Here is a 27,610-nt window from a genome sequence, read left to right on the forward strand (position 1 = left end):
CTTGAACAGAAAAGGCATGAAGCTACTGTTTTATTTCATATTTCTTATCCAAATAACTATTATTTGTACATCTAAACAAATAAAGGAATCTCTGACTACTGCCTACAGTACCTAGGAACGGTCAGTGACCTGTGCATTCAGACTGCAGCATTTTGAAGTACTAAAGGTATGAAGATTGTAGCTTTCATGCTGCTTTATGGCAATTTAATTGAAGTCTTAAAATGTCTGGAGCTTTACAAGAATTATATCAAAGTATCAGTGCCAGTTTTTCATATCCCTTTTCCTTAAATTTATTTAGAATTTTGGACATGGATACAGATACTTATAAGAACACAATTAAGGAGGGGGAAAAAAGCAGCCATCATGACCAACACCAAAACCACTGTAAAAAAGTTGAAATAGACTGCAGGAAAAATAGCTGCACATAAGCACTGAGAAAGAGTTGTGCATTCAGGAACTGCATTTTCCCCTGCTGTGCAGGAACAAACATAATCCAAGCAGTCTATTTAATAGGGTACTGAGAAAACTGTATTGCAGGGGTAGGCAACCTATGGCACGCATGCTGAAGGCGGCACACGAGCTGAATTTCAGCGTCACTCACACTGCCCAGGTCCTGGCTACTGGTCAAGGAGGCTCTGCATTTTAATTTAATTTTAAAAGAAGCTTCTTAAACATTTTTAAAAAACTTATTTACTTTACATACAACAATAGTTTAGTTATATATTACAGACTTATGGAAAGAGACCTTCTAAAAATGTTAAAATATATTACTGGCACGCGAAACCTTAAATTAGAGTGAATGAATGAAGACTCGGCACACCACTTCTGAAAGGTTGCTGACCCCTGCTGTATTGTATGTGCAAAATAAGCCAATTATATGCACATTTTCATTTCAGCACTACCAAACTGGATCTACCACACTATTTAAACATTATATCCTACTTTATGCTGCACTCAAACAGAAAATCTCTGTCTTCCAAAGTAAAGAATAATGCTGCCTCTTCTCTGATGACGTTTATATACAGATTTATCTAAACACAAATAGATAAAAGCTCACCTTACGGCTTCAGGAAAACCCATTCTGTATAATGTTACAACTACAGCACCACCAAGGCCTATGTTATGTTGCAGAGCAACCTTTGCACCAGGAACTTGTCTCTTCCCAGCTTCCCCTCTTAGCTGCCAGCAGAGTTCAGCACACTGAGCCAGACCTAAAAAATCAAACACAGAGCAGGCAGATCTTAAAACATTCCAACTATTGCAAGAGCAAGCAACAAATACAATAATGTTTTATATCATGCTACCTCTTCAGCAAACTAAAATTTAAACTACTCCAGTTACCAAAATCCTAAGAAAAAAGCCTTTTTTTAAAAACAGAAGCTTAAACGGTGAGGTAATATCTTTTATTGGCCCAACTTCTGTTGGAGAGAGAAATTTTTGAGCCACACAGAGCTCTTTTTCAGGTCTGTGTGGCTCAAAAGCTTGTCTCTCTCACCAACAGACGCTGGTCCAATTAAAGTTATAATTAATATCCTGGGACCAACACAGCTACAACTACACTGCATACAACAACTGAAAGGAATACAAGAACTAGGAGTGCTTAGGGCTAGAAAGTTATACTGATTTAAAAATGAGCAATCTTAAAAATGCTGTTTTCTTTTATGGCAAATCCAATACTGACCATGACTTAGGTAATAATATTATTTAGCTCTTCTATAGCTAAAATATGGGCTAATATGACAAAGTGCTTCAATCTAGTTTGAAAAAATTAGTTTCATGAAGTTTTAGTACATGTCAAAATGTAATACTGTAATAAGACAAACATTTCTTATTGATATAACACTTAATAGAGAAGTATTTCTGCACAATACAAAAAAATTACCATTTGATAATTCTGACCGTAGTTTTAAAAAGAACAAGCAAACAAGAAGGACACTATGAACCTGGGCAAGACTAAAAATTGACCAGTGCTCAGAGTGGTGCTTCTGGAAGGCTTTAGCTTAAGAACACTGTCAACTTTAATTTTTTTGATAAAGCACCCTTTCGATTGTTCTATAGGCATGAACTTTTTTTTTTAATTCCTTTAAAAATATTTAATAATTTTTGCCTCCCTATTGAAATTTGTAAAGATCTTTTCAGCAATTAAAAAAAACTAACTATATAAGTAAAACAATGAAGCAGAATATGGCCTTGGATCGAAGGTCCATCAATGGGAATTCTTCCATTGATTTCAATGGGCCTTGGATTGAGCCCTATTTGTTGATACGCTGGGGTACCTAAATTTTGACTAATTTGCCTAAGTTTATTTAAAAAAGCCCACAATCACTGTATTTGTCTGTACTTTCATCTTCCTTGAAAGATGGGACAGAAATTGTGCAATTCCTCCAGTGAAATAAACACCAGAGTTAGCTTTATCCTGGCTTTGGAGCTGCAATACTGGCATATTTTAGTACTCTTATACCTGACTTTGGGTTTCAGGCTGTCTCTCTTAAGCAATCTTTGGTTTTCGAAAACTAATATTTTCACCGTTTTAGGAAAAAGAAAAATACAGCATTTACATCAGTGCACGCATACTCTACAAACATACAAGTTTGTGACTCAAAGTAATGCATTTTTCACTTTCATCTCCTTCACATGTCCACTGTATGGAAGATTAGTTTCCTTATTCTTTAACCATTTTATGGTAATACCTTCCAGATGAAGTCATTGCTCAGAATGTCAAATTCTGGCCTACCAACGTGAGGGTCCCTTCAAGAAAATTCCAATTCTTTAATGAAGGCTTTATTTCAAAAACAGCTGCGTGACAGTGAAATTTTAGTCTTTAAAAAGAGACTAAGTTCTGAAAACCATATAAAGAATTAAGTAGTTCGATTTTTCACAACCTGATGGCAGTACTATAAATCCTTCTGCTAAAAGTCTATCAAAAGACTGCATTAGCAGAGCATTCTTGACACTTTTAGGAATTAGAGAAAAGAAGTACTTTCAATTCTGCTGTAGTAATAAATAAATAAATAAATGTAACAATGAAATACTTCAAAGGCTGGCAGTAACAAGCTGAATTCAAAACCATTTGTTAAGTATTTCTTACAGAAAAAAAAACTGATCACAGACTCCTGAACAAGTTAGGGGTTGTATTTTTTTAAAGTAAAAACAAAACAAAACCAAAAAAAACCCTACTGCTCAAGTAGTGCTTTGTTTTTATGTTATACAGGAAAGTATGCTGACACACAGGACCATGATGTATTTGGATCTGGAGAATAGGCAGTAGGTTTAAAACAAACAAAAGGAAGTATTTTTTCACACAATGCACAATCAACCTGTGGAACTCCTTGCCAGAAGATGTTGTGAAGGTCAAGACTATAACAGGGTTCAAAAAAGAACTAGATAAATTCATGGAGGATAGGTCCATCAATGGCTATTAGCCAGGATGGGCATGGATGGTGTCCCTAGCCTCTGTTTGCCAAAAGCTGGAAATGGGTGACAGGAGATGGACCACTTGATGATTACCTGTTCTGTTCATTCCCTCTGGGGCACATGGCATTGGCCACTGTTGGAAGACAGGATACTGGGCTAGATGGATCTTTGGTCTGACCCAGTATGGCTGTTCTTATGTCCTTAACAGCTGAACATGCTGTGAGCAGAGGAAGGGCAGGAAGACTCGGCAGGTGAGGCACATGGTACAGAGCTCCAGGATGTTGATGTGCATCTGTGCCTCCCTGCGGGACCAGAGGCCCTGAGCCACGAAGCCGTCCAGATGAGCAACGCAGCCAACGAGCAAGGCATCTGTGGTGAGAGTGGTATGGTGTGTGGGGGGCGTGAAAGGGATGCTGGCTAAGACTGTTGACAGGTTGCACCACCACATGAGCGAGGTGAGGACAGAGGGAAAAAGCAAGACCAGTTTGTCTAGGCTGTCTGACTGAGGATCATAGATGCAGTGGAGCCACAGCTGGAAGCAACGCATATGGAGGCAGGCATGCAGTGTGACAGAGGTGCAGGCAGCCATTTGGTCCAAGAGAGAGGGGGCACTGAAGGACTCGTATGCACGCGTGATGAGAGCAGTGAGGGCGGTGAAGCAGTCCAAGGGGAAAAAAGGTGTGGGCCGCAACAGAATATATGAAAATGAACATGTAGGTAGGGGTAAGGACTGATTTCTCCTCATTGATGCAAATCCCCAAGGTGTCTAGGAGGACATGAATGGTCCAGACAGTGATAAGGAGGCAGGCCCGGGACGGAGCCACAAGGAGCCAATCGTCCAGGTAGAAAAACATGGAGTAACCCAGGGACACATGTAGGCCACCACGATGGCAAAAACCTTTGTAAAGACAAGGGGGGCAGCGCAATCCCAAAGAGAAGGACCTGGAATCAGTAGTGTGGACGCCCCACCACGAAGTGGAGGAATTTGCGATGAGCAGGGGGATGTCTATATGGAAATATGCATCCTTCATATCAAGAGCTGTGAACCAAGCCACTGGAAGGGACGGGATGATGAGGGGGAGCGTGACTATCCAGAAACGGAATCTGCGGATAAATTTGTTCAACAACCAGAGATCCAAAATGGGATGGAGAACCCTTCTTCAGTACGAGGCAGTAAGGGGAGTAGAACCCAAGACCATTGTAGTGCTGTTGAACAGATTATACGGTGCTCTTCCAAAAGAGGACATCTGCTTCCTCTCAGAAAAGATGGTATTGGGAGGGATCCCCGAGAGCCCCCAGAGTGAGTGATGGGGCAGGAAGGAGAAGAATTCTATGAGGTACCTCTGGTGACCAGTGTCCACCTCTCAGCCATCGGTGGTAATTGCGCCCAGTTGTGACCAAAAACGGCAAGATGAATCTCAAAAACAATTGGCGGGGGGTGACTGCAGGGGTGGAAGGAGGTTTGCGAGTCTCCGGGAAGGGGTACTTGGAGGAACATTGCAGGAAGGCAGAAGTGGCAGTGGAACAGTGGGGCTTTAATGAGCAGGTGATGCAAAAACACTTCCAGTGGACATTGAGGATAGGGCTGGTAGGTGGCATGAGGGCGGGGTCTGAAGGACAGAGCCATCCACAGGGTACGACGAATTGGGGTGACCGCTCCGGGTCCCATGGGCCAGTGCGATTGGCCGGCTCACATGGATGGCGCGTGAACCGCTGGCTGGGGGAGGTTAGCCCCCAGCCCCACCCCTTCCACCTGAGGGACAGCGTGCCGGGAGGGAGAGTCGTCGGAACCATCAGCGTGGGATGAGATGAAACCGGATGATCCAAGAGCAAAAGAGGTTCCTCTGTGGAAGGACCCAGCGGAGAGAGGCAGAGCAGAGCAGGATGCTGAAGGAGAATGGGCTCATCCATGGGAGCAACAATATGCCTGAGCGTGGACGAGAGCCGGCATATGTCAACATCAGGTCAGCCGTTGGCATGAGAGGGGACAAGCGCCCCGGTGTATGTAAGACTGGGCATGCAAGTCCAGACATCCCAGTGGAGTGGATGGAGCTGGAGGTGACGGCAGCAGGCCAGTCACTGTGGCCAGTGGCAGGGCCAATGGAGCACGGTGCTTGGACTTATGCTCTGAGTGGGATTTTTTGTCACTGGAGCATCCGAGTTGATGTGACAGCTCGGGGAGCCGCCCTTATGTCCATAGCTGTGCCTCTTATGAGCATGGTGGGTCTTGGGCAGTAGCAGTGGTGCCTCTGGTGCCGGCTGGGAAAGGCCCAGGGAGGAGCTCGCCGCCGGTACGAAGCGCCACTCTGGTGGATCTGTTGGTCCTGGATCCGGTTGTGCACATGGTCACATTACCTCCTCCATACAGAACTTGCAAAGGCAAAGTTCTCTGGCCTCTCAAGGCCAATCCGGGAAAGAGCGGCAGATGGAGCAGCAGGCGGCAACGTGAGCTTCGCCCAAACAATACAGACAACGTTGGTGCTTGTCACTCACAGAGAAGGACCGTGGGCACGAAGCACTGTATTTAAAACTGGCTTGCTGGGACACAGTCCTTGGGCTGGGGAGGGGCCCCACAAGGGGAGAAGTCCAACAAAGAAAACCTAGATAACAAATGGACAACCATATACAACTAGTAAAAACTATCTACAGACAACGATCAAAGAACATCTCTCTTGTAAGCTAAGAGTACTGAGGAACAGGGGTTCCGACTCTGGCCATCCAGTGGTAAGAAGGAACTGGAGCAGCGTCAACCCGCAAAGCCTCAGACGTACCACCCGGTCAATGCACGACGCACGTGCAGGTCAACGGATACTACCACGAACTGTTCTGACTCCAGCGTATGCGTACCCATGTTTGGAATCCACATAGGGATTATTGCTCGAAGAAAAACATAACACCTAATCATCTAAGTTGGCACATCCAAAATCAATATTAAAAAATTCTCAGTATGTTTTAACTTTCAGCAATATTGTTAACTATATTAAATAGCAAATCAGCAGAGAATACACATGTAATTTCTAAAAAGCCTTAGAGTTTTTTTCCAGAAATGACCAACTGGCTCAGTGAGAAACAAAATTACCCATATAGTATTTCAAGGCTCTATCAAAAATCTGATGGGTTCTCCACACTTTTAACAGTGGTGGTGGATGATTTGCTTATAAAAATCATAATTCTTTTTCAATTGACTTGAAACAATACTTCTCTTACTCCATGAAGTGTTAGCTAGTATTTAAGGTAAGGATTGTCCCAAATAGATCCAAATATATGCAGGTCAAAAGAAAAATGAAGTTTACAAAGTTCACAATCAGTAAAAAGTTAAATACAAAGTTCAATGCCAGCGTGATCCTTCATCATATAACACCACAGAAACTGGTTTAAGATTTACATTTTCGGCATCTTACAATTAGATTATAACTGAATAGCTCTTCAAAGAAGTGTTGCAGAATTTATGAATAAACGTATATTATGGTAAACACATGGGTATGCTATAATCACATCTTATGTTAGGTGCAGTATACTTTCCTATATACATATGGAAAACATCTAATGAAACCCATTAAATTGTGGCAATACAGAGAGAAATTAAAGATGGTCTTGAACTGAAATTATTCTTGAAAAAAGAAGTTGGGATATGTCTTGCTAAAATGGCACTTCTAAAACCACAGGTATTTAGCTTCTGAGAAAGACTGCTGAAGTACAAAACTGGAAGTTTCAAAGGAATGCATGAGAAAGTTGGTTCAAGGTCGAGATTTAAATTACTGCATAAACATAAAAGCCTTCAGCGGACACATTATATAATGCAGAAGATAATATTCACCTCAACTACTTTGAATCCCTTTCTCTGAATAGGCAGCTGGAGACAGACTTTGTATATAAAATAAAACTACAACATTTTAAAACTAATAGCTTGATTTTGATTGGAGTAGTCTCTAAAACAGAAAAATATCTGTTTATATCTCAGTGTAAACTGTATACTCAAGTACTCTCTGCAAAGTACAAAAATGTATTCTTAGTATAGTCTATTGAAACTTAAAGAAAAAGTAGTAAGTACTCATGTCTCGAAAGAAAAACATTTTTTATCTTAACTCTGTATGCTTTGTCAACAATATGAACTTTCTCGCTCTCTCCGGACAGATTAATTAGGTCTGTGCAAAATACCTCTGTACATCTAGCTTCTTAGACATTTCAAGTCAAGTGAAAATGGATTTTATTTTAATTAAGAAAAACAAATTCTAGCCCACTCTTTTTAAAAAAAATCTCTTAATTTAAGCAAAAGTTGTCATATATCATCCTCTATTATTTGAGCTATTCATTTAGTTAACTAATGAAATGCATATGACAAATACAAAATTCATATTCATAGCTCAAAGGTGGCAAACACCAAGAGTAAACTGCATGCTGTGTAAAACAAAGTCAAGAGAGTATTTTGACCTTTGTAAGTGAAAAAAACAACCAACAGCAAGATAACTTCTTATATACTGGAAGTCATTAGACAGACACATTATATTCTCAGACCCCAGCACTCCTTCTGCACAATTATTTCAAGATTCATAATCATGGATACCTTCAGAACCTGATGGAGAAACTGTCGGTTTCCACATGAAGACCTCAAAATCATTAGAAATACAAATTCTGTATTTGCCTTACCTGTGGCACCCAATGGGTGTCCTTTAGAAATCAAACCACCACTGGGATTTACCACCCATTTTCCACCATAAGTATTGTCTCCTCTATCAATCAGCTCCCCAGCTCCTCCTACAAAATAGTAATTGAAACGGGGAAAATAGCTGTAAAAAAAATCACCTTATAGTACATTTTTCAACCTTACTGTTACTTCTGGATATTATTGCATATGTTTTGAGTCAGCCAAAACCAGAAAATTGTAGTGCATAAAACTTTTGGAACACATATGTGAAATAACCAAATGATATGAACATTAACGGCTTATACTGTCTGGACAATAGGTCTTCATTTGCTTCCATTGCCCACTAAATATATATTTTAGTACACTATATAAGCTTCTCAGTTTATACAATAATTAAATTCGTAATTGGTAAAATTATAATGAAAAGAGCAAATGTACCTGAAAAGGAGCAGTTAGTCATTACAGATACTGTTATGTTTTTCACTGGAAATCATAACTTGCAGTAATATTAATGAGACACAAGGTGTGTGAGGGAATACCTTTTATTGGACCAATTTCTGTTAGTGAAAGAAATGCTCCTGGGAGAATTCTGCATCACTGTGCAATGCAGAATTTTGCAGAAATTAATGTTGGGCATGCAGAATTTCCTTTTTTCCCCCCACATAAAAATGGGCTGCAGAGATGTTGGCCGCCACTAGAGCTGCTGGACCCAGCACAGTCCAGCTCCTAAATAGAAAACAAGGCCAGAGAGATGGGGAGGGAACTAGACAGTTCCCAGCAGCTGCAGTTCCCAGGACGCCTGGAAGAAAAGAGGTGGCGGCAAGTAGGAAACTGTAAGCCTGGGATGCAACATCAGGCTGTTTCTGCTTCTGGATCCTTGGGTTCTAGAAGGGTAGGGTCTGTGACTGTCTGGGCCAGGGGAGGGGGGGTGGGGGCGCAGCTGGCCTCTGTGGGGGTATGTCTGAGCTGGGGGGGCCCCCACAGAGACGGGGTGTGTCTGGGCCAGGGAGGGCCCCACGGCTGGGCTCTGTAGGGGAGAGGGGTATGAGTGTATGAGCTGGGGGTAGGGTTATCAACCCTCCAGGATTGTCCTGGAGTCTCCAAGAATTAAATATTTAATTAAAGATTAATCTTATGTCATGTGATGAAACCTCCAGGAATATGTCCAACCAAAATTGGCAACCCTAGCTGGGGAGAGGACATAGCTGGGCTCTCGGAGAAAGGGGGTGAGAGTGTTTGGGTTGGGGGGCCCATGGTTGGAGTCTGAGGAGAAGGGGGAGGTGAGTCTCTGGCCCCCTGGTTGGGCTCTGCAGGGGAGGGGTCAGAGAAGCAGGAATTGAGTTGTCGCGGTTTCTTTAAATCTCTACTCCTGGGGGAATTTTTGTGTGTCTGTATTGTTACAAACATACTTGCTAACAGATATTTTGAAATAAATTACCAAAATAATTGAAACTGGTGTAATTGTACAGTGTTATTTTGACAAATAAAATTTGCAGAATTTTAAAATACTGTCAGCAGAATTTTTCATTTTTTGGCACAAAATTCCCCCAAGAGTGAAGAGAGAAGCATGTCTCTGTCACCAATAGAAGTTGATCCAATAAAAGATACTACCTCCTCCACTGTATCTCTCAGATCCTGGAACCAATATGGCTACAGCTCTGAGAGCAGTAATATTAATGGCAGTTGCTGGCATGCGGCAGACTCAATACTTTTAAATACATACATTCTTCCTTAACAGTTTCAGTATTCAAACAACACAAACCACATGAAGTACCAGATTTTCATTCATAGAGGTGAACAAATAATCTTGTACATTTGGATTAAGCAATTTTCCCACTGAAGAGCTCTCAGGGTGTAAGAAGTTAAAGAAACATTCTCATGGCATTGACTAAAGAGAGAAATTGATTAGAACTCAAGGAAAAAATGCCATATAAGATATGCTACTAAGTTATAAGTTAATAATTGACCAAATGGGAGTAACCGGAGCGTGTTGCATTTTCTAGGTGCACCATGACACATGTAGAACAAAGAGTGGGTGCTGCTTTTTACTAATGTGTACATATCTAAATAGAAAATGACTGCAACCATTTTTGCTGCTCCGGGTGCCACAGAGACCCAGCAGATAATAATGTGGTATAGAGGAACAGGTCAGAGAAAGGGAAGGGATAGCAAGGAGAAAAGGACAGAGGAAGAGATCTTTTTAAAGCTTCGTTCAGTTAAAAATCTTGAGTCTAAATTCTTGCAGGCCTTTCTGTTGAATCCCTAATCTCAGTTTGACTGTTCATATAAGACTATACACCACCAAGTGGTGTGTAAGTAAAATCATGCCATTTTTCAGAAAATGATTCACAGAGAATGTTCTCAACTTTTTAATTCAATTTTTGAAAAAACAATAATATGTTTAAAAGCTGAACTTTTTAAAATCTGAAATGTAATAGTTTAATATATTTTGAACATAAGAATATTAGAAAAGCTATACTGGGGCAGACCAACAGTCCATCAATCCCATTATCCTGTCTTCCAACAGTGGCTAATGCCAGCTACTTCAGAGAGAATGAACAGAACAGAGCAATCATCGAGTGATCCATCCCCTATCGTCCAGTCACAGCTTCTGGCAATCAGAGGTTTAGGAACATCCAGAGCATGGGGTTGTGACCCTGACTATCTTAGCTAATAGCCAGTGATGGACGTATTCTTCATGAACTTATCTTAATTTATTTTTTTTTAAACAGAGTTATATTTTTGGCCTTCACAACATCCTATGGCAATGAGTTCCACAGGTTGACTGTGCGTTGCATGAAGTAGTACTTCCTTACACTTGTTTTAAAGCTGTTGCCTATTAATTTCATTGGGTGACCCCTGATTGTTGTTGCCATGCTGTCTGGAGTGGCTCAAGACTGAATGCCAAACTCAGAACAGACTGTCAAAAGCAGAGCAGAAACCCCAAACTAGTTGTATGTTCTATAATTAGATTTCATCAACCCAGTAACAAGTGTGAACTCCTAAAGCACTATAACAGTCTTACCATGGAATCACTGGCATTCCCCTTGGGCATTCCAGTTCATCTTGCCACCCAGGCAAGCTGGACTATGTGATAGATGGTCATTTTATAGCAAAAAATCACAATAATATTCAGGTTACTCCCAGTCCCAAAGGTAAATTGTACTCAGATCTCAAACCAAGGACAACACCTGTGGCCAATCCTATAATAAACTAACTAAAGAGTTATTGACTAAGAAAAGAAATTATAGTTATTTACAAGATTAAAGCAGGTAAGCATACACACACAAATGTGTTACAATCTTAAATTCAAAAGGTAATAGAAGCTTCTATAATAAGCAAGTTTTTATGTCCGTTGGGGCTAACCCAAGCCAAGCAGCTTGGGGATCTCTTGCTTATGTTTAGGAATCTTTTCCCCTCAGAGTTCAAACAGCATAAAGAGACACAGTTTCTCCTTGTCAAAGATTTTTATCCCCACTCACCCCAGAATCCAAGCTGATGGGACGAGTGCTCTTGCATATAGGTGACTGGGGGGAGCAATCAACAAAATCTTTGTTCAATAATGGTTCATTTGAATGTACTAGTCCTTCCTGATGGGCAGGAGATGATACTTTTGGGGGTAAACTAATATTTCACACTTAGAAATGCTTCTCCCGTGACTGAGGGGAATTTACAGTCAAACATTTCTATAGTTTAAATGTTAGCTCTGTAACATTACTTTATGATATGGGATACTGATATACATGCAGCATCCTATAAGCATTCTATAAAGTCTAAAACACTAAGCACTCTGTTATAAATCTAATATCTATTTTGATAATGCTAACACGCAGGTAAACAAGACTGGTTTCAAGCTATGCATTTGTAAGTGTTCAGTGAGGCCTAGGGGCGTTGGCATGAGCTGGCACCTGGTCTGCCAGCATCACACTTGTATCATGTAAAGGGGTAAACATCACTCCCAATTCACTTTCTCCACACCATTCATGATTGTGTAGACCAGGGGTAGGCAACTTGTGGCAGGTGTGCCAAAGGTGGCACACGTGTTGATTTCAATGGCACTCCCACTGGCTAGGTCCTGGCCACCAGTCCGGAGCGCTCTGCATTTCAATTTAATTTTAAATGAAGCTTCTTAAACATTTTAAAAACTTTGTTTACTTTATATACAACAATAGTTTAGTTATATATTATAGACTTATAGAAAGAGACCTTCTAAAAATGTTAAAATGTATTATCGGCACACGAAACCTTAAATTAGAGTGAATAAATGAAGACTTGGCACAGCACTTCTGAAAGGTTGCCGACCCCTGGTATAGACCTCTATCACATCCCCCTTAGTTGTCTCTTTTCTAAAATGAGCAATCCCAGTCTTTTTAATCTCTCCTCATATAAAAGCTGTGCTATACCCCAATCATTTTTGTTGCCCTTTTCTGTAAATTTTCCAATTCTAATATCTTTTTTGAGATGGAGTGACCAGAACTGGACATAGCATTCAAGGTGTGGGCATACCATGGATATATATAGTGACATTTTGATAATTTCGGTCTTATTTTCTAATTTTTCCTAAAAAAATTCCTGTTAGCTTTTTCGACTGCAGCTGCATATTGAGCCGATGTTTTCAGAGAACTATCATTGTGTACTCCAAGATCTCTTTCTTGACTCTAAACAGCTAATTTAGAACCCATCATTTTGTATGTATAGTTTGAATTATGTTTTCTGATGTTCATTACTTTGCATTTATCAACACTGAATTTCATCTGCCATTTTGTTGCCTAGTCACCCAGTTTAGTGAGATCCCTTTGTAACTCTTCGCAGTCTTCTTTGGACTTAACTATCTTGAGTCGTTTTGTATCATCTGCAAACTTTGTCACCTCACTGCTTATCCCTTTTTACAGATCACTTATGAATATGTTGAACAGCACTAGTTACAATATAGATCTTTAGGGAGACTCTGCTATTTACCCCTCTCTACTGTGAAAACTGACCATTTATTCCTACCCTTTGTTTCCTGTCTTTTAACCAGTTATTCATCCAATGAGAGGACCTTCCCTCTCTTCTGCTGTGATTGCTTACTTTGCTTAAGACCCTTTGTGCGGGACCTATTCAAAGGCTTCTGGATGTATTGTATTTGGAATCAAGAAAAAAATCATATCTGAGGCTGAGTCCCTCCTTTAGTCTCTGTGAATACTTCTGAAACAACTGATCAGCAAAAGCAGCAAAGAGTCCTGTGGCACTTTATAGACTAACAGATGTATTGGAGCACAAGCTTTCGTGGGTGAATATCCACTTCGTCAGATGCATGTAGTGGAAATTTCCAGGGGCAGGTATATATATGGAAGCATGCAGGCTAGCCTGCTTCTTGCTTGCATATATATACCTGCCCCTGCAAATTTCCACTACATGCATCTGACGAAGTGGGGTATTCACCCACGAAAGCTCGTGCTCCAATACGTCTGTTAGTCTATAAGGTGCCACAGGACTCTTTGCTGCTTTTACAGATCCAGACTAACACGGTTACCCCTCTGATACTTGATCAGCAAAACTATCTTTAAATTTCAAATAAAGCCACATAACTTTGCAATATAATTGGTTTAAATCTATATTCGGTGCTTTTTGTTCAAACCCCATAAGTAAAAAAAACAATACAACATTAAAATGTAAGATCTTACCTTAAATACCAAATGTTAACGCATAGTCAGCAAACTTATGGAAAACTAAGATATTAGAATAGGAGACACCTTTTAGGAGATTTCTAATTTTTTTAGCCCCAAAATTTTCCAATTCAATATACCTTCTAAGTGTTGGTGGATTTTTTTAAACTATCAGTGTTGACTAAGCGCATCTGGGAAATAAGTGTGAAAGAAAAATTGAAAAAAAACAATGGTGTTTACTCACACTAGCCAGAAAATTAGTTCATAGCAACCTAACTGCCACTGGCAGCAGCAGGGAAGCACCAATGGTGTTAAGAAGGTTGAGAAGTAGCAAGATCAACTGGCCACAGCAGTAGCTGGAAGGAAGCAGAGCAAAATCTAGGATAAATGAATAAAAGTCTAGGAACAGGGAACAAGAGCTTGAGCAGCTGAAAAGAGGGGGACCTGACGCTGAGACACAAATAAGAGGGAGGAAAGTGAGTCAACACACACACACTTTTAAAAGAACTCTCCCCCTGCAACTTGCTAACCACATGATTTTTTGCACCATGTATCTGTGATGCATTAATTTGCCTTTTGATATTCATTTTGACATGGAGTTATTTGTCCAATTACAGTTTTTACAATATGTTTATTTATGACTTTTATTAATATTTTGCTTTTCTTCACCCTTATGAAGTTACAGAATAATGCTCTTACCACACAGGACAGATTCATGCAATGAAGCAGTAATAACATTTATAACAAACACCAAAGTTACAAGACATGTTTAATGTTGTCCATTTTAATAAACTAAAATTCTTCATTAATGTTATTACCTTCAGGACAAAGTCCTAAAGCTTCATAAGTAATGAGCTCATTAGATGAGAAACAATCATGTAGTTCAATCACATCCACATCCGTAGGTTTCAGACCTGCTTTGGAAAAACATCTTTTCGCAGCTTCTTTACTCATATCATAGCCAACCTACAACAACAAATTGTGAGTTACACAGTTCAAAACTTTAGATTATGCTCATCTGCTAGTTGTGACCGGAACACGTGCTATAAGTGAGCTGGCCTATAAGTGATGGTAATCTATTCTAATATTAATGTGCCTCGTACTGCAGTCTATGAATTTCCATTATGTGGCATAATTTTGCAGCAAGAAATCTGAGATTCTAAACTTCATTGTAGGAACATTCTAAGTGATGGCTCTTCTGTGTTCTTCTTCTACTCCTTCTCCCCATATGTAAAAGTATACGCAGCCAAAATTATTTAGTCATTAAGGGCAAGATATGCTGCTGGTATAATTGGGCGCAATTCCATAGATGTCTGAAGAATTGCAAATGCTTATGCCAGCTGAAAGTTTGACTTCAAATCTCTATTTAGCTAGTAATCTGTACCTCTGCTGCCAGCCATCTGACTTTAATGCTAATAGTCAATATTTTCTAAATCTGACTTTCTGGAATGCATTAATTTGATTTGCACCTACTGGGCTGAATTTGGCCCTCAATTACCCCTGTGCAACCCCACTGACATCAATGAGGTTGAATATTATGTGGTAGATTCCCAGATGGTGAAAACTGTCACAGCTCCATTGACCTAGGACAGAATCTGGTCCATAATTACAATAGACAGACTCATACTAGAACTGTAGATGTGTTGCCGGCACAGAATGCAAACAACACCTAACTTTTAAGAAAACTTGGCTCTGCACCCAAACTTTGCAGTTTAGGCCTACCTCTGGGTTTAAGTTAATCGAACTAGCAATTATACCTATGAATGACATAACCACCACACATTGATGGTTACATGGTTTTCAGGTTCATAATAACCCTTCTGTAGAAGAGAAGGAAAACTAGATACATTGGTTCAAGTCACAGATTATTCAATGATTTCTGCATCTGTCTCACAATTTTTATGTTGTCTCCTTAATTTGATGTTCTAAACAATTTGAAAAAGTGCAGCGTAACTCTAAACTTTTTACAATCCTACACTTAATACCTATACATAAATATACACATATAAAAATTGTTTTCTTAGTATTACTCCACAGATGTATCTTTTATCCTAGAAGTTGTGTTTTTTTGGTGTGTACAGTATATAGTTTATTTTTACTTAATAGTGAAGTACAATGCATGTGCTATCTGGATATTTTTATCATGGAAACATCTGTAGTAGTATTAGGATCAATGTGCATAAGAAGTGGGGAGCAGGGGAAAAGTAAAATTTTAAACCTACCGCCTTAATACAACTATTCTCCTCAAATGTACTTGAAAGATCAGTGACCATCTCTTGGGCCACAATTTCCACCGCTTTTGACTCCAATCCATGTTTTCTCACAAACTCCTCGTTAGTTAAAACCACAGCTGCAGCTCCATCAGATGTTGGGCTAATTGAACGTAAAAGAATTATTTACTCATTGCACACAATTAACAATGGTTTTCCAGGAAAAGAGTGCTATTCGTGGCAGTAATCATTGATATGTAACCAAATTAGATCCATAAGCTATTCCAAAGTGGTTTGCTGACATCATCTCGACCTTTCCATCAAAAAGTTGGCTGAACTCTTCTAGCAAAATCTTTTATTGAAACAGATTTCTTTCATTAAAATAGCATATTGCTCAAATTTCTATTAGAAACAGTGCTGACTTTAAAAAAAAATTTATGGGTGGACAGGAAAGGCAGCAGTAAGGAAAAAACCTTGTTAAACAGCAGCAGAAATGCACTGATATGCAGGGCCTAGGAAATATATGAAAACAGAAAAATGAGGTATACTTTTGTCTAGTGAGTTATAGTTCAAGAATTATCTAGTTAAAGTTAGAGCAAAATGGGCTGAATTTTGTTTTATTTATTTAAATTTTAAGTTATAAAATGCATCTAATACTCTGAAGACAGATGGTACAGCATTTGAAAAAAAGCTACAGTTTATAATCCAGTGGCAAATTAAAGTTGTTGTTTTTTTAAATATAAAGTGCTTCAGCATTTATTTCTACACAGTATCAAAGTCCTGTTCTTACCAGCACTGTAAAACAGTCAAAAAATCATAAATTTTCCGAGACTGCAACACTTGATCTAAACTGTACTTCTTTTGGAACTGGGAAAACCTAGGAAAAACACACCTTATTTTAGCATAATCTCAGAAAGAAGACATATTAATCATAGCTACACCCACATTATTACTTTCATACTGTAATTTTACAAAGTGGAAGACACTGAACAGAGAATTTATATTGGAATATTGTTCTCATTGTATTTAATGGAAAGTGTCTTGTCTATTTTATACTTTTTTGAGTTTTACTGTTATGCAATACATGATTTCTTTCAAATTTGGTTTTCTTGCTGTATTTTCATTACCAAAGTACAATATTGCACTCACGGGTTGTTAGTTGAATGGCTATGATTCTTCCATGCAATTTTTGCAAAGTGTTCTTGTTTTGTCCCTGAAAGAAAGAAGTCAAGCTATACTGAGAGGCTGTAATATTTTCTCACAGACTTATTAACAAGTGATAGGGATGTTGTATTCAGTTCAAATTCTTATGGCACTAGCTCTAAAATCTCTGTTAAAACAGATCCATTATATTAAGGATTCTTTGCAATACAGCTGGGTTTGGGTCAGTAAATGTTTCAATTACTAGATGAGAGATTATTTAAAACTGGCTGAATTCCAGCTGATAAATTTAGAGATCTAATGCACTATGTTGTCATTAACAGATAATAGAAAATATAAAAAAGGCTAACAGATATCAATTTTAGTCAAATTTGAACAGAGATATGTTTATATATTACTATTTGTCCACTGCACAGTAATTTAATTACACTGAAACATTTGTCTTCTAAATTATTTCCATAAATCATCTGAAATAAATTTTAAAATAGGAGATGTCCAATAGTTTGTCTGGCAGGAATATGTGCTGCCAAATAAGAGACTAAGTTTTAGAAGCAATTATGGGACTGCTATTCCTTTGGTTGGTGAGAGCTGAAGGAATTGCAATGGCGGTACTCTGAGAATGTAAATTGAGATATGACTAATGCACAAAAGTTGTCGTAAAACTCTTAATGTTGCTACACACATCCGTACCATGCACAAAACCACAAAAGCAAATAAATTAAAAATTAAGTCCTATACAGGCACAAACCTTACCACTACCACAATTATTGTACAGCATAGAGTATACACCATAAACTTAACTCAGTCCCATGAATCTACTTTTCTGAAAATATCCCTTGATCAAGATTCCCCTTTGCCAACGCTATTAGTTGTGGATGTTGGGTATGGCAACATGTACCTGGTGAAAACAAAGTCATGGAATAACGGTTTATAACTAAGCTCCCAAACAAATTTTTCACTTTTCTTCTAATACTTTACTCTGCAATAGGATTTTTCCCCACAATTTTGAACAGTACCATATTTCTCCATATGTTCTTTTCCAGCATTTCCAAAAAACTGTGGTGCTACTGGAGCTGCAGACAAGCCATATTTGTTTATCATCACTTCCATATGTTTATCCACTGGATTTGTCCTGTTTGTGAACTAAAAATAACAATAGTTGTAAATTAAGCAACTGGCAAGTTAAAGGTGAATTATCCATTTCCTTTATAAACTACAGTATTCCTGCAAAAATGTAATGGACTTTTGAGAAAAAGACAACATCTCTTAACAGCTCAGGTGGACAGCACTCTGCCCGAGTAGGATATTTTGAAATTTCAATAACTTGCCTACTTGTAAGAAAGGACAGATAAGCAGAAGACAGTCAGCAACTGCATTATGGGAGGTGGGGAGGGATGGTACAGCATTTATTGAAGCCCTTAGAAAATGCCCAGGGGGCATTTTGGGTCTACTGGATTCAGCATGGGACTAAATCAGACGACTTGGCTTCTCTTCCTCCTCCCCACCCACCCTCACCTCAACCTGCTGTGCAATTTTAGGCAAATCACTTTAACCACTCTGTACCTCAGTATTACCATTTGTAATTTTCTGCACCTCCCCTCAATTTTGTTTTTAATATAGACTAGGTCAGTGTTTCTCAATCTTTTTGATACCAGAGACCAGCTTTCTGCCTTCTTAAACTGTATCAAAGAGATCTCAGGGACTCACCAGTCCACAGACTGGTCATTGAGAAACACTGGTTTAGGTCAGTGGGTCTTAACCAGGTGTACATGTAACCCTTGGGTATGCCGATGTCTTCCAGGGGGTAGATCACCTCACCTAGATGTTTGCCTAGTTTTACAACAGGCTACATAAAAAGCACTAGTGAAGTCAGTACAAACTAAAATTTCATACAGACAATCCCTTGTTTATACTTCTCTATATACTATACACTGAAATTTAAGTACAAGATTTATATTCCAATTGACATTTTATAATTCCATGGTAAAAGTGAGAAAGTAAGCAATTTTTCAGTAATAATTTGCTATGATACATTTGTATTTTTAGGTCTGATTTTGTAAGCAAGCAATTTTTAAGTGAGGTTAAACTTGAGGGTACGCAAGACAAATCAGACTCCTGAAAAGAGTACAGTAGTCTGGAAAAGTTGAGTGCCACTCGTCTAGGGGCTTGGCTACACTTACGAGTTAGTGTGCAATAAAGGAGCCCCGTGCGCACTAGCTCACTCCCCGTCCACACTGGCAAGGCACGTAGAGCACTCTCACTCTTCAGCTAGAGCGCTCTTGGTATTCCATCTCGGCGAGAGGAATAACGTTTGCTGTGCCCCCGCTGAAGCACTGCAGCGCCAATGTCAACGAGGTGTTGCATTACTGCGCTCTGATACGCCTCTGGAAACGTCCCATAATCTCCTTAAATTACGTGGCCACTCTTGTCATTGTTTTGTATCACTGCAGGAACGCGGATATGCCCTTTGAAAGCTCCATCTCTGACAGCCAGCTGCTTATCTGCTCCGAGACAAAGCAACCATTAGTGTGGAATGCTGTGTGTGAGAGAGAGAGGCAGGGAGGAGGAGGAGCAGGTCTGCTGCTGTCTGAACTTATAAGACAGCATGCTGACATGCTCTCGCCCCCAAAAAACCACTCTCTCCCCCCACATACACACAATTCACTCCCTGTCACACTCTACCCCATCCCCCCATTTGAAAAGCATGTTGCAATCACTTGCATGCTGGGATAGCTGCCCATAATGCACCGCTCCCAATGCCGCTGCAAGTGCCGCTGCAAGTGTGGACAGACTGCAGCGCTTTCCCTACTGCACTCTACGAAGGCTGGTTTAACTCAAAGCGCTCTACATCTGCAAGTGTAGCCAAGCCCTAGGTCACATATCGCAGTTGTTAAGAACTATTGAACATTAGTCTTCCGACAGTGAAATTTACTGGGAAATTAATCTCTTATCTGTGGATACATGATTTGCACAATGTACATTTATATTTCCTAGTAAATAGTTGTGAAAGGTACCTTAACTATTTTGATGGAAATGTAGATAATTTACCTTAAGCAGTCTGTCTGATGATATCTTAAACTAACTGATGTGTACATAGGACTTTGGAACTCTCATACATTTTAAACATTTGTACTGCTAGATTACATTCAAAAAAGAGTGTAAATATTGTAAAGACACTTACTTTAGCTTCAAGGGACCCCCTTTCCATCTTCTCAAAGCCAAGAGCCAAAGCACAATTTGCCAAACCTTAAAATAAAGCTTTCGTTATTTGAAATATGACTAAATATCTAAAGATCATGTACTATAAATATTCATTTTGTGAAAAAAAATATATATACACACAAAAATTGGTACATTTTCCTCCTTTTTCTTCACTTCTGAATTTGAGTCAAGTTTGAATGAAAATGGTATTGAGGTTACACAAATTATTGATGTCAAATAAGAAATGTACCTTAGAAGATCAGATTTCTTTATTTCAAACCACATATTTATTTTAATGCTGAAAGATCAATTTCTTAGCATTGCCAAGTGTCCTCACCTCAGCCACGAATACTGAAATATAATTGTTTAGAGGAACTCTGAGTTAATATTTTTAAATATAGAAATAACAGGAATATCATGTGTCCTCCTCTCCCCTTTTTTTTGTGCTATAAAACTCCCTGAAGAACTAGAGAAACAGAGTGTAAACTCCCTCACCCTTCAGTTGAAAAGGAATAGATATAGAATCTTCCACAAAGAGTTTTTCCCTAAAGTGTTAGTCAAGAGTGAGTTATTTAAAGTTAACACAATACAAAACAAAACAAAATTTAAAGTCTGACTAGAACTCCCTTCTGCTCTCAGTGGTTCAAGGTTTCAGTCTCTCATGATGCCATAATCCCACTAGTTTCAGTTCTCCAAAAAGTCATTCCAATAAAACTGAAAATAAAAACCTGATATTTCTAGTATAAAACACAAGCAGAAAAAAAAAAGTCATTATACACCAAAAAAGGCGCTCTCCTTTCCAAGATCACCTTTTAACTAAGAGAATTTTCAGTTCAGTATTACTTATTACTTGTAGTGTGAGAAGGAAGTATAGTTCAAAAGGTAACTAATAAAATAAAGAGCTGCAATAGACAAAGACAAAGAAAAACTGTCTTAAAAGAAACAAGCACACGCCTTCTCACTGTTCTGCTGGTAAGCAAGGCAGAGGGAGGAAAGCAGCAAGGATTAACTGCTTCAAACTGTGTTTTGCTAAAGCTAGTAAGTTAACTGAAGGATATAGAAAGAGCCGGGAATCTGAAGATTCTTTGTTAGACCCTAACTGACCATGCTGAAGCACAGCAGGATGAGATGATTTGCTGTGGGTCTGGCCTATTTGCAGGTATACTGCTCACATGCTTATGAACAGGGGCGGCTCCAGGCACCAGCGCTATGAGCGCGGCAGGCAGGCGGCTTTCATCAGCGCGCCTGCGGGAGGTCCGTCGGTCCCGTGCCTTCGGCGGCGGGGACGCCGATGGCGTGGCACTGGCGGACCTCCCTCAGGCATGCCGCCGAATCCACGTGACTACCGGACCGCCCGCAGGTGCGCCAACAAGAGCCGCCTGCCTGCCGTGCTTGGGGTGGCAAAAAACATAGAGCTGTCCCTGCTTATGAATACTTTGTTCTTGTATTGGGTGTAGTAACTGCTTATTTTTAGGCTGTTAGGCATGTTTAGAACAATTGTATAACATAGCATTTGGCCTCTGGATTTAATAAAGGAATTTATGGTTAAATTTGTATCCGGTGGTCTCCCATGTTAATAATTCTAACAGAAATTGTCAATATTTTGTAAAAACAATGCAGAATAAGAAAAAATTGAATGCTGGCACTTCCATTAAGTTTTACTCTTAAAAATGAAAGTATATTCATAAACAATTTTAGATTACTTAAACCAATGTTGCTTACTGTATTAGACTCCTATCCTGCAATCTACTCCATATGGAGGGATCTGTACTCCCATACAGGGCATGACAAAATTGATCAGTCTAGGCAATACCTATCACCCTTCCCAGTCTGAGGAGGCAGACAGAGAATTTATGTAGCTCTGTTTATGGAAACTGAACAAATGTAATTTATGAAATTTGGAGAACATACTATTCCCTTTCACTCCCATTTGTTTCAGAGTGTGATTCACAAAATTAATGAATATATGTATTACATCACTGCTAATTAATTCTAAACAAACACAGCTTACCTCCCTGGATCAATTGCCGGGCCATGAACAAAGCAGTGGATCCAGTGGAACAGTTGTTGTTAACATTAATGATAGGAATGCCAGTTAATCCCAAACTGTGGTAGATAGCCCGTTGACCACATGTTGAGTCACCTTTATACAAAAATGAAACATTTAAAAGAAAGCGGAGAGTAATCATATAGTAGCAAAAATTCTACAACATAAGGGTAATGCTATACTTTGATTCTAGAAAAGACACTTCTAAAATCTTTGAAGAGCACAATTTTCCAACTCAACCGATAGCAACAGGTAAGCTAAGATTGCACTTAACCTTGTTCTAAAGCGGTCCAGTCACTATTGCCAGGTTGTACAAATAACAGTCTACAATATAATACCTGTTCCAGATATATACACTCATGACACTAGGGGAGTTAGTTTCCCAGACATATATGAAGCGTCACAAGGGGTTAAGAGTCAACCTGAACTGTGTTCAAAGGACATGGAATCCATTTTCCTAAATATCCCAGCAGATTGTCTTCTGCTCATATCTGGTCAATCACAAACACATTTACTGGAAGACAGGTGATTAAAGTGGTGTGCCAGATTGAATTTTCTGTAAAGAGTATTGTATTAAAATAAAATGAAATTTGAAGGACCATGTTTGCCTATTACATGCTTAGGCACATACCAAGATGGCAGTATTTATTACCAAATATCTTTCTAGACAATAAATACAGTTCTCTCCTTCACCCTAAGAAATTAACTCCTCAGATTCAAACTTACCTTTGCCTTTTCCTGGCTGGTTAAAATTCTGAAGAGTGATTATCTAGGGACTATATTTCCTTTTCTTCAATTCCAGCTGTAAGTGTGTGTTAATATTCACTTAACCCCAAAATGCCATTTAGCTCTTAAATGGCAAAACACCGCATATACTCGCTCATTAGCCCATTTGTTTATAAGCCGACCCCCCAAGATGGTTAGGTAAAAATAGCAAAAACTATATGACCCTTTCATAAGCTGACCCTATATTTTAGGGGTTGGCAAACTTTGGCTCCTGGCTTGTTAGGGTAAGCCGCTAGCGGGCCTGGACGTTTTGTTTACCTGGAGTGTTCACAGGCACAGAGCCCCTCAGCTCTCTGTGGCCGCAGTTTGCTGTTCCCAGCAAATGGGAGCTGCAGGAAGTTCTCCCATAGCTCCCATTGGCTGGGAACAGCAAAACTCGGACACTGGGCGCTGAGGGGTTCCGTGCCTGTGAACGCTCCAGGTAAACAAAATGACAATGTATTAGCTATTTAATTCAATGATTCCATTGAGTTTAAAATCATCAAATTTTGGTGTAGACCTGTTTATAAGCCGACCCCTGCCCTTTGATGTGTCACTTTTTAACCAAAAATACTTGGCTTATGAACGAGTATATATGGTACTTAGTTTCTAAGCATTTGTAGCAAAACTCTTTGTTAATTTATATGATTAATAATTTTTCAATATAGGAGGTTGAGCAATATTTCTATTTAAATCTTTAACTACTTGTTTTAACAAAGTTCTTGGCTACTTTCTAATGATTATAAAAATATAACAAATCCTCAAAGAAACTTAATCACCTTAGTTTTATTCCTTCTTTATTTCATCAATAAAATGCCACTTATTTACAGAACTATAAAAAAGTCACAGAAATGCTCTTCACTGACCTGTATCCTTCTCTTTGAAATGACCCTGAAAGACTGTATTTTGACATTCACTCTTCTTGGCCTAATTTGCTTTAAAGAGAGCTTTGCCATGTTGTTTGGCTTCTTAGTGGCAGTGTTACTGCTAGAAGTAGTTTAATTACATTGTGTGTTGTGCTGTCTACTCACAATTGAGTGATTTAAGAAAAGAATTCTCAGAATTTTAACCTTCCTGTTGAACTTCCCTGTTATACCATTTCCTTTCCATAATGTACTTGAAGGAGGACTGACTTTGCCCAAATAATAATTAATCTTTTTTCTATAACTAGCTCAGGATGAATTGGGCAAACGTGCGCTGCAAAAAAGAACATTTATAAATATATCATTAAGTACTGTGAAGAAACAATACAGAAAAAGATAAGGAAGAAAGAACAACAGAAATGCCTCTTGAGAAAATGACTTGCTCTCTAAAAAGGTGATGTTCTAGCTTTGCAGGCAAGGCTAGCATCACTTCTCAACCTCCAGAGGTGGCACCAGCTGGCAAAACTATACTGTCATTTAAACGACTGCAATGAATGACATTACCATAATAATTATAAAAATGTATGGATTGTGTACAACTCACATAAGGTGCTGGAGATGATCAAACACAAAATATAACACTGTAGGGGCCTGATCCTGTAATGGGAGCTACTTAGGATATTCGCACATGTGTCACGTTTCCTTGAAATCTATACCTACCAATGATTAAAATAATTGGACACTCTACAGGTCACTAAGGCTTGAATCTGTGCTCATTAAAAATCTGAGGCCCTAATCTTGCAAAGACTTGTACCGGTGCATAGTTTTAAGCATGGCTCTGTGTTAAGGCAGATACAGGAATGGGGAAGGAGGAGTGGATGTTAGGCTTTGTACAGGAATGGACAAATTTCATTCTCACGGATGAGACTCCTCATACGCATAAAGTTAAGTACGTAGGTGTTAGGAAACTCATACCCTAAACAGGTAACATAACTTACCGTAAACATAGCCCACACATGCCTGCTCCACTGCTGAGTAAGGAACACCTGCATCAGCTAAAGCCTTCTGACCTAGAGAGAGTTTTTTTTTAAATCCAGCTGTCAAAACTTTTTAAAAAGTGAATAAAATATTTTTTGAGAAAATGATCCAAACAAAAGTTATAGGGGGGCAATTAAAGAAATTAGATCAAGGGCAAATACATTATTTATTCTCAGAGGGGCAGACTTAAATACTTCTGCAGTCTGGAGGAACACACAAATTTTTAATCCTCTACCATAGAAGCCTAATTAATTTTTTATTGAATGTAGCTCTGATTTTTGCAAAAATTTAGAAGCTAATCTAGTTAAATTAATTCTTCATCCCTCTGAATAAAAAGGCACATTATAGTATGCATCTATGTAAACAATATACAAAAATAGTATTACGCAGGCACTACAGAAACAAAACTTCAAGGCCTACTACGTTTGAAAGAGGAAAACGTATCTTAACCGACTCATTGTTATACCAGGAATCTGTAGAAAACTCTAGTATATTTAAGACAAGAAAATCTTGTCTAATACATAATTATTTCAATGAAAGTGTCAAAATGGCGACATAAGGTCTAAAGATAAGATTTTAATGCTAGAATATAATAAACATTTGAGCCCTGTGATGTATGCCCAACATTTTCTTGGGCCACATAGTTCAAATTTCATTCGTACATAGTTTTAACAACAGAAGCGTCTTCCTCCTGGCTGTTAAGTGATCAGCTGGTATGCCTATGCATGAAAGTTGATATCACATATATACATTAATGTTAGCTAGTGCAACTACATAGGATACTGTTTATTTAAATATTTAATTATTTTTTAATCCTATGTTCTTGGCTCCGATTCTGTGTGGCAGTGAGTTCCACAGGTCAATTATTCACTATGTAAAAAAGTATTTCATTTCATCGGTTTTAAATTTGCTGTCTTGAATGTTCATTGGTTGCTTCCCCGTTCTTGTACATTTTACCCTTTCTCATAATACAATTCAGAAAAAAAATGTTAAAACTAAAAGTAATCTTGGTCATTAATTACCTGCCTCCTTAGCCATGTCAGGGTAATCCCAATTTTTCCGCACACCAGGCTTTTCAAACTGGCAGGAAGAAAAGACAAGATTTAAAGTTAATATAGATATTTTGCTCACATTGCTACACTCAAGTGTCATTAAAACATAATTTACTCATATATCTGAACACCCAGGGCGAAATCCCTCTTGCAGAGGGCCCATGCAAAGTCATTGTTCCATAGAAACTACACAGTATATAGCACAGCGTTCTCCAAACTGTGGGGCATGCCCCCTATGGGGTTGTAGAGGAACATTTGGGGGGGGAAGCATGCAGTGGGGCCCAAGCCAGCCCCCAGGGGGAGACCGGGAGGAAGCACCACACTTCCAGCCACACTTTGCCCCCAGTCCAGCTCTGCCCCCCGTCTCACTCCTCTCCCAGCCCTGTTCAGTCCTGCTCCGCCTCAAGGCCTGAGCCAGGCCCCACAAGGGGCAGGGAGGGAGCACCATGCTTCCATCCCAGCTTTGCCCCCAGTCTCGCTCCTTTCCCAGCCCCATTCAGTCCCCAGTCCTGCTCTGCCTCCAGGCCTGGGTCAGCTCCCATGGAGGACAGGGAGGGAGCACTATGCTTCTAGCCCAGCTCTGCCCTCATTCCCTCTCTGCCCCCAGACCAGCTCTGCCTCTAGTCCTAGGTCCTCCCCATCCCCAGTTCCTCCCCCAGCTCTGCCTTCAGGCTAAGTTCCTCTGCTGAGGAAGCCTTAGATGTGCATTAATGGGGGGCGAGGGGAGAACACAGACAGACTCCATTAATGGTAAGGGCAGGGTGGGGGAGGTGTGACTGGAAACGTTTGCACACCACTGGTATAGCATTAACAGAGGCTATGCAGGCGAGGCTCATCTCCTCCCGAGAACCAAGGCTGTGCTCTGTGAAAGGAGAGACTGGACAGGGAGTTCTTGGCTCTGTGTTAAGACAGATTTGTGAATAGGAGAGAGGCACAGACGGAATGAATTTCATTCTCACTGATTAATACAGTACTAATAACCATCACTAAGTTTTGACAAAGGTTTTGTCCTTTTATACAATTTTATGGCTATGTGCAAATATCTATGTACCTTACAAAAGCAAGCAAATTCAGTGTTATTTTGTGTACGCCTCCCTTCCCATTCCTGATGTCAACTCACTATGCATCATAACCTAGGTGTCAAGTTATGTCTAGCCTTCATTCTTGCAGCAGCGACTGTACTTTTATTCTCTCTATAAAGAGACAAACATGAACGTGCTACATGCAAATGTTTAATAAATAGTGATAAAATATGTCAGCAAAAGATTTTATTTCCATGTTTAGATCATTACTGAAACATAATTGGTTTAAAAAAAAAAGTGAAACCCATTATCCCCTTCCCAATGTTTTTAAAAATATCTGTGTACACTATCACCAATATCAAAATGTGATTCTACATCTGCATACGCTCACCTTTATAGCTCCAATCATAGCCCTTCACATTCATTATCTCTATTTTCCAAAACCTCTTTTTAACAACATATACCAATACCCTTGTAGTGAAGACCAGAAAGATTCAGTGAAAGGGAATGGATCCATGTACAATCTTGTACTTTAGAGCATTCT

General features: G+C 39.4%; 1 protein-coding gene across 5 annotated transcripts in view; it reads right to left on the reverse strand.

The window, feature by feature from the left end:
• The window catches only part of SCP2 (sterol carrier protein 2), a 48,258-nt gene that overhangs the window by 15,173 nt on the left and 5,475 nt on the right, over positions 1 to 27,610 (reverse strand). For 2 of the 5 annotated variants that reach the window (XM_039483744.1, XM_039483743.1), the window contains exons 2-12: positions 26,015 to 26,072; positions 24,953 to 25,024; positions 22,291 to 22,422; positions 20,260 to 20,324; positions 18,095 to 18,221; positions 17,067 to 17,130; positions 16,708 to 16,794; positions 15,930 to 16,080; positions 14,526 to 14,673; positions 8,062 to 8,169; positions 1,058 to 1,211 (exon numbers count right to left, since the gene is read on the reverse strand). In XM_039483744.1, the coding sequence (XP_039339678.1) occupies positions 1,058 to 1,211; positions 8,062 to 8,169; positions 14,526 to 14,673; positions 15,930 to 16,080; positions 16,708 to 16,794; positions 17,067 to 17,130; positions 18,095 to 18,221; positions 20,260 to 20,324; positions 22,291 to 22,422; positions 24,953 to 25,024; positions 26,015 to 26,072 (1,166 nt within the window). Of the gene's footprint in view, positions 1 to 1,057; positions 1,212 to 8,061; positions 8,170 to 14,525; positions 14,674 to 15,929; positions 16,081 to 16,707; positions 16,795 to 17,066; positions 17,131 to 18,094; positions 18,222 to 20,259; positions 20,325 to 22,290; positions 22,423 to 23,957; positions 24,289 to 24,952; positions 25,025 to 26,014; positions 26,073 to 27,095; positions 27,161 to 27,610 lie in introns of those variants that run through there. The other 3 variants (XM_039483746.1, XM_039483747.1, XM_039483745.1) reach the window with 3 other exon arrangements.

This window comes from Mauremys reevesii, linkage group 8, assembly GCF_016161935.1.
Source record: "Mauremys reevesii isolate NIE-2019 linkage group 8, ASM1616193v1, whole genome shotgun sequence".
Taxonomy (NCBI): domain Eukaryota; kingdom Metazoa; phylum Chordata; order Testudines; family Geoemydidae; genus Mauremys; species Mauremys reevesii.